At 38.0% G+C, this 12,394-nt stretch overlaps 1 protein-coding gene across 2 annotated transcripts in view; it reads left to right on the forward strand.

Annotated features, from left to right (window-relative positions):
- The window catches only part of Dnaaf9 (dynein axonemal assembly factor 9), a 149,793-nt gene that overhangs the window by 92,041 nt on the left and 45,358 nt on the right, over positions 1–12,394 (forward strand). For both annotated transcript variants that reach the window (XM_027953746.2, XM_071608793.1), the window contains exons 21-23: positions 4,124–4,227; positions 10,543–10,689; positions 11,983–12,071. In XM_027953746.2, coding sequence (XP_027809547.2) covers positions 4,124–4,227; positions 10,543–10,689; positions 11,983–12,071 — 340 coding nt within the window. The remainder of the gene's footprint in view (positions 1–4,123; positions 4,228–10,542; positions 10,690–11,982; positions 12,072–12,394) is intronic.

Here is a 12,394-nt window from a genome sequence, read left to right on the forward strand (position 1 = left end):
CTGCAAATTACATAATTTCATTCTTTAAGGCTGAGTAATATTCCATTGTGTATATATACCACATTTTTTTTATGCATTCATCTGTTGAAGGGCATCTAAGTTGGTTCCATAGACTTATACTTTAAATCATTTCTAGATTACTTAAAATACCATGTGGATACAATATAAATCATTGTAATATGTATTGTTTAGGAAATAATGACAATAAATTCTGTACATACATAGTACAGATGCAACCATCATAGGCCTAACTACATGGCACACCTCAGTAGAACCATAGCTTTTTATTTATTTATTTTTGGCACTGAGTGTTGAATCCAGTGGTGCTTTACTGCTAAACTTTATCCCCAACTCTTTTTATGTTTTATTTTGAGATAGGACCTCACTAAATTGATGAGGCTGGCCTCAAACTTACCATCCTCCTGCCTCAGGCTCCCAAATCTCTGGGATTGCAGGCATGTACCATCGTGCCCAGCTAACATAGCATTAAAACAAAACAAAAAACCCACAAATATTTTCCACCTGAAATTGGTTGAATCTACAGATATGGAGAGCCAAATGTATTCTAATGTCTTTTCTTTTGCTTTTTCTAATGCCATTAATTTATCTAGTGTATTTTGCTTCTCAGATATTGTATTTTTTTGTTTGTTCCAGTTACTTATTAGTTATACATGATAGTAGAATGCATTTTGACACATAATACTAAATGGAGTATAACTTCTCATTCTTCTGGTTGTATATGAAGTAGAATTACACCAGTCATGTAATCATTTATGCACATTGGGTAATAATGTCCGATTCATTCAACTATCCTTCTTACCCCCATACCCTCCTCTCGTCCCTTCACTTCCCTCAGTCTAATCCAAAGTCCCTCTATTCTTCCCTAGGCATCCCTGCTTGTTGTGAACTAGCATCCGCATATCAGAGAAAATATTCAGTCTTTGGTTCTTTAGGATTGACTTATTTTCCTTAGCATGATATTCTCCAGTTCCATTCATCTACCAAAAATTGCCATAATTTTATTCTTCTTAAAGGCTACGTAATAGTCCACTGTTTATTTATACCACATTTTCTTTATCCATTCATCTGTTGAAGGGCACCTAGGTTGGTTTCATAGTTTAGCTATTGTGAATTGAGCTGCTATAAACATTGAAGTGGCTGCATCACTAGAATATGCTGATTTTTTTTTAAAGAGAGAGAATTTTTTTTAAGAGAGAGTGTGAGAGAGAGAGGGAGAGAGTGAGAGAATTTTTTTTTAATATTTATTTTTCAGTTTTCGGCTGACACAACATCTTTGTTTGTATGTGGTGCTGAGGATCGAACCCGGGCCGCACGCATGCCAGGCGAGCATGCCACCGCTTGAGTCACATCCCCAGCCCCGAGAGAGAGAATTATTGTGGCTGGGGAGTCAGGGAAGGCATGTCATTAGATTAGCCACATGTGGCTCTGGGAAGAGGAAAATGAAGGAAAAAAGTGGTGAAGGAATTAGAGGAGTCCAGCATGGTACTGTGCTTTTGCCTTCATCACCAAGTAATTCTGTGACTTTTAGGGAAATCTCTCTAAACATGAGTCTCTTCATTAGTCCTATAAGAATCATTAACCACCTCTTGCTCTGAATTCTTTAAAAAAATTTTTTTAGTTGTAGATAGACAGAATACCTTTATTTATTTAAAAAAATTTTTTTTAGTTGTCAGTGGATCTTTTTATTTATTTATATGCGGTGCTGAGAATTGAACCCTGTGCTTCACACATATTAGGCAAGTACTTTACCACTGAACTATGACCCCAGCCCCATTATTTATTTATTTTTATGTGTGCTGAGGATCAAATCCAGTTCCTCAATGTGCTAGGCAAGTGCTCAACCACTGAGTTACAACCCCATCTCAGATATTCTGAATTCTTTTTTTTTAAATTTTTTTTTAGTTGTAGATGGACACAATACCTTTATTTTATTTATTTTTATGTGGTGCTGAGGATTGAACTCAGTGCATCACAAGGCAGGTGCTCTACTGCTTAGCTACAGCCCCGACCCCTGCTCTGAATTCTTGACTATCAAAATGTAGTAAAGCGACACACCTTTCAGGGGTTTCTCAGGACTGAAAAGGAAAACAATAATGTTTGTGATATGCTTGGTGCTTAGGAAATACTAATAAAATCTGCTCCCATCCCTTTCCCTTGACAAAATGGAGATTAAAGGTATGTCCTTGTCCCAGGGAATCAACCCTTGATGTGAATGAGAGGAATGTCAGAAATTTCTGAATTAGGGGGAAATAGGAGGACTGTAGACTCTCAGGGTTCAGTGGCATCACAGGATGGGTTGTTGTGAGAGCTAAAAGGATAGGATGCTGAAGTCAGAGAGTAGGCTCTGGGGTTGAAGATATCAGAAGGTGGATGTTCCAGGTGTTTCTTCAGTGCTGTGGAGTTGGCCTAGAAGAAAAGTGAGGCCATTTTGGCTTGAACGTTCCTCTGATCTCTCAGAAGGAGTGGTAATACTGGCTTTGGAAGGGAAGCACGTTGAGAAACTATTGGAAATATTGTGGCATGATCAGGGCAGTAGATGTGGACAGTAAAAAAAGGGATTGTGTCTCCAAGGGAACAAGAATATCAAGATTGGAGAAGACTGACCCCAAAGCAGCAGTGAGGAACTTGGGTTCATTCCAGGCTACATGCAAGGGAGTGCACAGGGAAATCCAGGCTGTACTTGTCGGAGGATGGGAGGGTTACAGGACTTGAAGCTGGATGCCTTGAATTACACTGACTGCTACTGCTGCCCCAGATGGAATGGTTGGTATGTCTCTCTGACTAAACATCTATTTCTTCTTTTCAGTCAGGCTCCATCCCTTCCTCTATACCTAAAAACTGCCTCTGTCTCTCCCATTTTTCTCCATTCTCCATTAATACACACTTACTAGACCTCTTTCTTCCTTCTGGAACTCCACGTCCTCAGGAAGCTTTCAGAACTTATAGCTTCAAGGTGAAAGCAGCACTCGGGTTCCTGGCCTTTGCACTTCTCATCATTGCAACCTCCAGAACTTTGGAGCTACTTTTCTAGAACTACAATTCAAGGAACCAGTTTCTCTTCTTTGTCTCTAGTCCTTTGCCTTGGCAATAAGGTATTGGTGACAGTATTTTCAAGCCTGTGCCTTGAGCTACCTTATCTCTGTAAGAATCTCTCTCTCCCCCACCAAATTAGCTAACCTATCATCCCAGTACTGTTTCTTATATAATTCATCTTTGTATGTGAACACTTACAAAGAATGGCTGTTATAGGAACAAAAAGGATCCAACTTGAACCAGCTCCCAAGAGCAGCTTCACTCAAGAGTCTAATGGGTACTCTGGTTGTTTCCTTTGAGGATCCAGAGCAAGTCCAGGCCCAACCTTAATCTTCATCATTTTAGTTATCCATCCTTTCTGTAGTCTGCTTCCTAGGACATAGACTGAGCTGTGTAACTGTCCACCAAGGAAACAACAGTCCTTCTTAGATCTGAATCCTTGTCCTGAGGAACTCACATTCAATGCCTAGCTGTCACTTGTCTTTTGCGCACATGCACACACGCGTGCGTGTGTAAGATAAATAGGTGGCGGGGAGAGAGAGAACATCAGAACAGCGGGCACCCAGTGTCTGTAGAAGCCATTTATTGCCTAATCCAAATATTCTTTTTCTGGACACATCACAAACTGAGACCCTTCAACTGAAATCCCAGTGTTTCTTCTTGAGCCATTAGTAAGGAATGTGATCTCTTTAGAGCTGATCCAGCTTCTGCCAAGGCAAAAGAAAAGAGAATCTATAAACTCAGTAATGGAGCAGACAGAACCAAAGTCTTAGAGTATTTCCTTGGAAAGCACCTGTAAGGGCATGTGAATTTTGCCCCTCCCCAAGGCTGATAGTTTATACACTTGCTGTTTTTCTAATTTTTATGCAAAGACATATGGCAGTGGCTTAATTTCTCTGAGGTTACTTTGGCTTTTCCAGAGCATAGCACTCACCATACAAACTAAGAACATAAATGCTACTAATACTGGTCTCTTGTGTGGTGTGCCCTAGTACCTGTAAGAAGAATATTGGATTCTGGTCCACAGGACCCAGCTCTACAGCTCTGACCAATCCTCTTTTTCTTCCAGGAAACTTGCATTTCTTCTCTAGTGGCCTTCTGTTTTCTCACCGTCATCATGGAAGTATCATCATTTCCAAGGATCACATGAATTCCCTTTCCTTCTATGATGGGGTAGGTGTTTTACAAGTTCATGTCTTTGGCAATCAGAAATCACCCACACTTCTGAGGTGAAAATCAAATATAATTTCCTGTCTTCCTCATCTCCTGAGGGGTAGGATGTCAGAAACCAGCATGGCCATTGAAGCAGGCTGGCAGTGAGGTTGATAAAAGGTCTTTACACTGTCACAATGCTTGTGATCTTTGTCAACCTCATTTCTCTATTAAAGGCTAGTAAGGGCTTCCGGGTTAGAAGTACCTGTGCCCATTCACTCATCCCAAAAAGGCTTAGAAAGCAAGCCGAAAAGACCTCCAGTAGCTCCTTGCAAATGGCCTCCAGCATAAGGACACAAAGGCTCACCCAATTTAGAACTGGAAAGAATCTTTGTGACATTGATAAGGCTCCACCCCTTAGCCACGGGAAAGAATTATAAGTGGGTCGAAAAAGAAAAATGGTTGGGCTGGGATGTGGCTCAAGCAGTAGTGTGCTCTCCTGGCATGCGTGTGGCCCAGGTTCGATCCTCAGCACCACATACAAATAAAGATGTTGTGTCCACCAAGAACTAAAAAATTAAAATAATAATAATAATAAAAACCACAAATCCTATCTTTGGGGCTGGGGATGTGGCTCAAGCGGTAGTGCGCTCGCCTGGCATGCGTGCGGCCCGGGTTCGATCCTCAACACCACATACAAAACAAAGATGTTCTGTCCGCCAAAAGCTAAAAAATAAATATTAAAATTCTCTCTCTTTAAAAAAAAAAACAAAACTTAGAAATGATGTAAGAAATTCTGAAGAGCTGGTAGGGTGGTTCACTCCTGTAATCCCAGCAATTTAGAACATCGAGGCAGGAGAATTGCAAGTTCAAGGCCAGCCTCTGCAACTTAGCAAGATCCTGTCTCAAAATAAGAAATAAATAGGACTGGGGATGTAGCTCAGTGGTAAAGCACCCTTAGGTTAAATCCCCAGTGCTTATAAAAGAAAGAAATAAAGCAAGCAAGAAAGAAATTCTCAAGAAAAAATGTTTGTCAAAATTGCTCACTTGGGGCTGGGGATATAGCTCAGTTGGTAGAGGGCTTCTCATGCCCAAGGCCCTGGGTTCAATCCCCAGTATCACACACACACACACACACACCCAGTATCACTCACACACACACAAAAAAAATGGATCACTTAATGATTTTTAATTTAAAACATGATTTAATTCATTGAAGTGTTCTTTAAATACAGTTAACGATGTCCATTGACAGCTCTGACAGTTGGGCATTTAGAGGTAGCTCATGTAAAATGTTAAACTAACATTGAGAAAACAATCTTCTGTCCATATTACTAATAATAAAGTGAAAAGGACAATAAGATTAACATTTTATATATAAGTTCTAGCCACTCTACCGTAAAATACTGGTTAAGTGTTACTTTATACCAAATACTGTACATGATGTATCTTGTTAAGTCCTTAAAACAATCCTATGAGGTAGGCATTAACAAGACTTGACAGAGAGAAGCAGCTCTGAGAGGTTAGCAAACTTGAGATAAAACAAATCTTTTAAAACTGAAGGTTTAAGTTGTGGTTTGCTTCATTACCACCTCAGATAAGTCTCATTCTACATTCTTAACCACTAGAAGAACTAAAAATCCAACCTATTAGCTAACTCTGCTCTTATCTAGGTAACCTAGGTGAGAATTTTCCCCACTGTAGTCTCAGAAGGAACTTCAATAGGGGTGAATTGTTGTTGGAAATTGTTAGATCACAAAATAAGGTCATTTAGTCATTAGTCATAAATTACTACAGGCTAGGTATGGTAGGGCATTCCTGTAATCCCAGTGGCTTGGGAGGCTGAGGCAGGAGGATCATAAGTTTGAGGCCAGCCTGAGCAATTTGTCCTATCTCAAAAAAATAAATTGAAAAAGGGCTGGGGATGTAGTTTAGTGGGAAAGTGCCCTTGGGTATATTCCTCAGTACAGTAAATAAATACATAAGTACTACATAATGTATAGGTTACCTGAAAAAGTTGTTTTGTACTTATTTTTACTTAAGGAAAAACATATCTTCCAGATGAAGGGAAATTTCATATTCCATTATTTGCTTGAGATGACAAAAGGAAGTCTTGAAATTAGATGTGATTAGAAATTCATCTTATTAATTCATAAAGCTGAAATTTTATGCTTAGGGTCTTTATGATGAGAATCATATAATTCAAAAATTGTTTTAAGGTCTTTCTGATAATCCAAGAACTAAATTCTCAGTTGCACTTGCCTTAATACATGGCTTTATTATGGTAATTTTAGAGTTTTTAAAATTGGACCTATATATGTGATGTAATTTAGAAATGTGAAAACAAATTTTCATTGTCAATATATAAATCTTTTTTATATACATTAATTATTTTCTATAACTTTAAAAAAGAAAAAAAACTTCTAACAGTCTAGCAATTATGTACAATCATGAAACAAACCATTATCACAAAACAGAAAATTTTCTTTTTTTTAATTTTTAATTTTTTTGTAGTTGTAGATAGGCAGCATGCCTTTATTTTATTTGCTTATTTTTTTATGTGGTGCTAAGGATTGAACCCAGTGCCTCATAGGTGCTAGGCGAGTGCTCTCCACTGAGCCTCAGACCCAGCCCCCAAGAAGATTTTCTTTACCCCAAAGTCTCCTTATGCCCTTCCTCCTACTTCTGGTTTCCTCATGCCCTTCCTGCACTCCTGGATTTTTATCCCTGTAAATTAGTTTGCATTGCTGATATATCATCAAGTATTCTGTACCCTTTTGAGTCTGACATTATCTATACTCAGAATGATTTTTAGATTTATTCCTATAATATATATGAATAGTTTGTTCCTTTTTCTTTTTTCTTCTTTTGTTTGAGTAGTATTCCATTGTATGGATTTATTGTAAAGATTTTTAGACTAATTAGTAATATAAAACTCTAAAGATATTTGGAAAAGAGAATTGGAAGGCAAAAAACACTGGAAAAAATATCTTTGGTGATTAAAACCAATGAGTTAATATTTTCTTTTCTATAAAGAGCTCTATCTTTTTTAACATGAAAACACTGATTCCTAAGAGGCATTCTTAATCAATAGAGGGAAGCACATCAGAAACAGCTATCATATGTAATAGTAAATAAACAAAGAGTAAATAAGAGAAGCAGTTAGCAGAGGAGAAATGGAGTAGGCGATATGAATGTCCTACCAAGGGGGTGGGGGTGGGGTGCCTGAGATGAGAATAGAGGGCAATCATTGGAAATGTTTATAGATAGTATATAAATTTTTACAGATGGTATGGTAGATGGTAATGGTCAGTTCAGTCTTAAATATAGAATATGGGCAGGGGGGCGCTGGGAATGTGTCTCAGTGATTAAGAGTGCTTGCCTAGCACATGCGAGGCCCTGCGTTCCAGCCACAGGACTGGGGGAAAAAAAAAGCAAACAGGATATGGACCCAGATGTGGTAGCAGATCCCTGTAATCCCAGTGATTTGGGAGGCTGAGGCAGGAGGATTATAAATTCTAGGCCAGCTTCAGTAACTGAGGGAGACTCTCATCTCAAAAATTTAAGAAAGGATGGGGATATAGCTTAGTAGTAAAGTGCCCTTGGGTTCAATTCCCAGTAGCACCAAAAATAAATAAATTTTAAAAATAATGTGGAACTGTAAATATGATTTTCTACCACATCAAAAGGGTAAGTCAGGGGCCAGGGCTGTGGCTCAGTGATAAGAGTATTTGCCTAGCATGTGTGAGTCAGTGAGTTCGATCCTCAGTACCACATAAAAATAAATAAATGAAATAAAGGTCCATCTATAACTAAAAAGTATTTTTTAAAAAAGGATAAGGCAGTGAGTTAAAAAACAAAAATAGAAAAAAATGCCAAAATATTAACTATAGTTGGGTTAAGGATGAGACTTTTTATCAATTTTTTAACCTTCATTCCCTGTTCTATTTTTTCCAAAAATTTATTTAATGAACATACTACTTGATCTTTAAAAACAAAAAACAAAGCCCTTTCCCTCTAATATCAGGAATAAGATTAGGATGTCAGCCTGCTTTTGCCACTTTTATTCTAACACAGTTTTGCAAGATCTAGCGGAAGCAATTAGACAAAAAGAAGAAATAAAAGGTATCTAAATTGGAAAAAAATAAGTAACATTATAACTGTTCATAAATGGCATGACCTCACATCTGCAAAACCTTAATCATTCCATAAGAAGCTTCTAAAACTAATAATTCACCAAAGTTATATGATAAAAAAATCAACATACAAAAATTAATTGCATTTCTACTTCCTAATAATGAGCAATCTGAAAAGGATATTAAGAAAGCAATTCCAAGGGCTGGGGCCGCAGCTCAGTGGCAGAGCACTTACCTAGCATGTGTGAGGTGCTGGGTTCGATCCTTAGCACCGCATAAAAAACTGAACAAATAAAGGCATGCTGTCTATCTATAACTGCAAAAAAAAAAAAAAAAGAAAGAAAGAAAGCAATTCCAAGCCAGGTGCAGTGGCACACACCTGTAATTCTAGTGGCTCCAGAGGCTGAGGCAGGAGGATCACAAGTTCCAAGCCAGCCTCAGCAAAAGCAAGGTGCTAAGCAACTCAGTGAGACCCTGTCCCTAAATAAAATACAAAATAGGGCTGGGGATGTGGGGATGTGGTTCAATAGTAGAGTGCCCCTGAGTTCAATCCCCTGTACCAACCCCCACCCCCACCCCCAGCAATTCCATTTACAGTAGCATCAAAAAGAGTAAAATACTTAGGAATAAATTTCAATGAGGAAATAAAAGATTTGTTTACCCAAAACTATGAAACATTACTGAAAAATTAAAGACAATCTAAATGAATAGAAAGACATACATTTTCATGGATCAGAACATTTAATACTATTAAAATGACAGTACTGGGACTGGGGTTGTGGCTCAGTGGTAGAGTGCTTTCAACTACAGTAGAAAAATTAACTCAGCACCACATAAAAAATAAATACATAAAATAAGGCTATTGTGTCCAACTACAACTAAAAAATAAGTATTTTTTAAAAAAATATAGTTAAAAAAATGACACTGTTACCCAAAGAAATTTGTAGATTCCGTGCAGTCCTATCAAAATCCCAGTGGCATTTTTTGCAGTATATAAATTTTTACAGAAATAGGAAAAACCATCCTAAAATTTATATGGAATTTAAAAAGGGCCTCAATTAGCTAAGACAGTCTTGAAAAAGAAAAACAAGCTTGGAGCTCTCTAACTTTCTGATTTCAAAACTTAAAACAAAGTTTCAGTAACCTAACAGTATAGTACTGACATAAAGTCAGATGTATAGACCAGCAAAATAGAATAGAGAGCCCAGAAATAAACTCTTGCATTTATGATCAAATGATTTTTTTTCCGTTGAATGCCTTTAATTTCTTTTCTTTTTTTTTTTAATTTTTTATTGTTGGTTGTTCAAAACATTACAAATTTCTTGATGTATCATATTTCACACTTTGATTCAAGTGGGTGATCAAATGATTTTTGATAAGGATGCCAAAACCATTCAGTGAGGAAAACACAGTCTTTCAAGAAATGGTGCTAGGAAAACTGGATATCCCATGCAAATTAAGTTGGACCCTACCTTCAACCATAGTAGAAAAATTAACTCAAAATGAATAAAAAAATCTAAGGAGAGGGAGGGGAAGGAAGGAGGCCTGAGAGTAGGAAGGATGGTGGAATGAGATGGACATCATTACCCTAAGTACATGTATGAAGACACGAATGGTGTGACTCTGCTTTGTGTACAACCAGAGATATGAAAATTTGTGCTGTATATGTGTAATATGAATTATAATGCATTCTGCTGTCATATATAACAAAAAGTATTAAAAATGAATAAAAAATCTAAATATAAAAGCAAAATGATTAACTGTTTTTAAAAAAACATAAAGGAAAAGCTTCATGACATTGGGTTTGTCAGTTATTTCTTAGATACTGCATTGAAAGCACAAATAGCAAAAGAAATAATATATAAATTAAACTTTATCCAAAATTAAACTTTTGCACATCAAAAGACACTCACTTGAGTAAAAAGAACCAAAGAATGGGAGACAGTATTTGCAAATCATATATCTGATTAAGGTATTAATATTTTAGAAGGAATTTTGAGATGACATTTTTATTTTTGGAAAAAAAATTCCTGTGCTGCCCAATCTCCTGTAACTGTATTGGAAAGTTCATTGAACCCCAGTAAATCACTCAGTGTGAAATAACTGCACTGAAATTGTTCTTGTGTATTCTGATTTTAGTTCTGAGGACAGGCATCATGAAATGAGTTTTCTTGCTAATGCTACTTTTTTTTCTCCTTAGGACTCTACCAGTGTTGTGGCTGCCCTTTTTATCAACTTCAGAAGCTCATTGCTTCCTCATCTCCCAGTTCATTTCCATGGATCAAGCAACTTTCTGATGATTGCTCTTTTCCCCAAATCAAAGATATATCAAGCATTTTACTCAGAGGTAACATCCCGTCATTTTTTTTCCTTAGCAATTTAAACAGTAAGATAGTGTGTCAGAGCTAATGGTGTGGTGTGAGAGGGCCTGGCACAGAGGCAACTTCTCTATATATTCTTTTGGTTCTGGCATGGTGCTCTTGCTAGTGAGGAGTAAGAGCCTAAAGGAAACTGAGTAAAAGGGTTTTCAACCTTTAAAACAAAAAACAAGCAAAAACTTAAAGTTAAAAAAAAAAAAAAAACCTACTTTTCCCTTCCCCCACTTTTTTCTTGGTCCTGGGGATTGAAATAGGGGTGCTTTACCACTGAGCTTACATCCCCATCTCTCTTTATTTTTTGAAACAAGGTCTTGCTAAATTGCTTATTGGGTCTTGCTAAATTTCCTGAGGCTGGCCTCAAACTTGAAAACCTACTGCCTCAGCCTCCTAAGTTTCTGGGATTATAGGCATGCACTTCCACACTTGGCTGCTTTGTCCCCTTTAAATCCTAATTAGACTTATTTTCTTTCAGCCATTTTATCGAATCATAGGACCTACCTATTGAACTAGAGCTCTCCACCTTATCCCAGGCTCTCCTTCCCTATGGGTCATAGCCCTGTCCTTGTGGATAGTCCCACCTGGCAGCTGGCCAATTGTAGGTACTTAGCACAGATTGCACAGGAATTATCTGACCCACTTAGAGACCAGGCAGCAGCCAATCAAACCAATGGTCAGCTTCATGACTGGGGGAGATTCTTGGAAAGGTGTGATTACAGCAGCTTCTGAGAGGACAGTGTCCCTCCCTCAGGACAGATTCACAGAATGTGGAGGAACAAGAGCTGACTTCAGCTGCAGATTGGCTTCTTCAGTTAGTCTATTCTTCCCCCTAACTATTTCCTGGACTTTCTACCTCCTTGCTGTTGCCCTTTCAATCTGGGAACCTAGAGACAGCCTTTCAGATTCTCTTCAGCCATTCTTCTGCCTCTAGACAGAAGTTACTTAAACCACTGATATCTACTTTATCTCCAGGAAAGAACATGCCCCTGTTTCCTAGCACCTTCCTCAAGGCTTCCTGACCTCTGGAAGAGCAGAATACTCAAGGAGCGGAACCCAAAAAGATAGTTCTGATTCTGAAAAATACAGAACAAAATTGCTTCAGGTCTTATTTAAAACAACAACAACAACAACAAAACCCTGTTTGTTAAAATGGTTTTTCTCTGTACAGACAGTCTAGATTTTCAACAATCATCAAATCCCCATGTGGGTTCCATATCCTGTTGTTGGGTTTAAAGTATTCTTTGCTCAAATTCTGTTTTGTTTAGGTCTTCTCCCCCTGGCAACAGCAGGATAACTCAGGGCTCTCTTTAAAAGTGATCCAGGAAGATGGATTATCTGTGGAACAAAAGAAATTGTAAGTGGCTGCCTTCAATGTTTGTGCTTGCTTCCCTAAGCTTTGTGGGTGTGCTTTCTGTAGGATGACTTACATTATGTAACACAGGGGTCTTGGCTTCTGAAAGGGCCAGTAGTCATTTCAGTGATGCCAACTTGCAAGTAGCTAGTGCTCTTGGGAAATAGAAGGCAAGAGAAATGAAATCTACTAAGAATCAGAAACTGATACTACTGTCAAGGGCTTTCAGACCATTCATCCTCTGTGGGCATGCCAGTCGTCATGCACTCATACCACATTTTAAGTCAGTGAGATGCTTATTTTGGAAGCATTGACTCTGTCATGGG

This window comes from Marmota flaviventris, chromosome 2 (genome assembly GCF_047511675.1).
Source record: "Marmota flaviventris isolate mMarFla1 chromosome 2, mMarFla1.hap1, whole genome shotgun sequence".
NCBI lineage: Eukaryota > Metazoa > Chordata > Mammalia > Rodentia > Sciuridae > Marmota > Marmota flaviventris.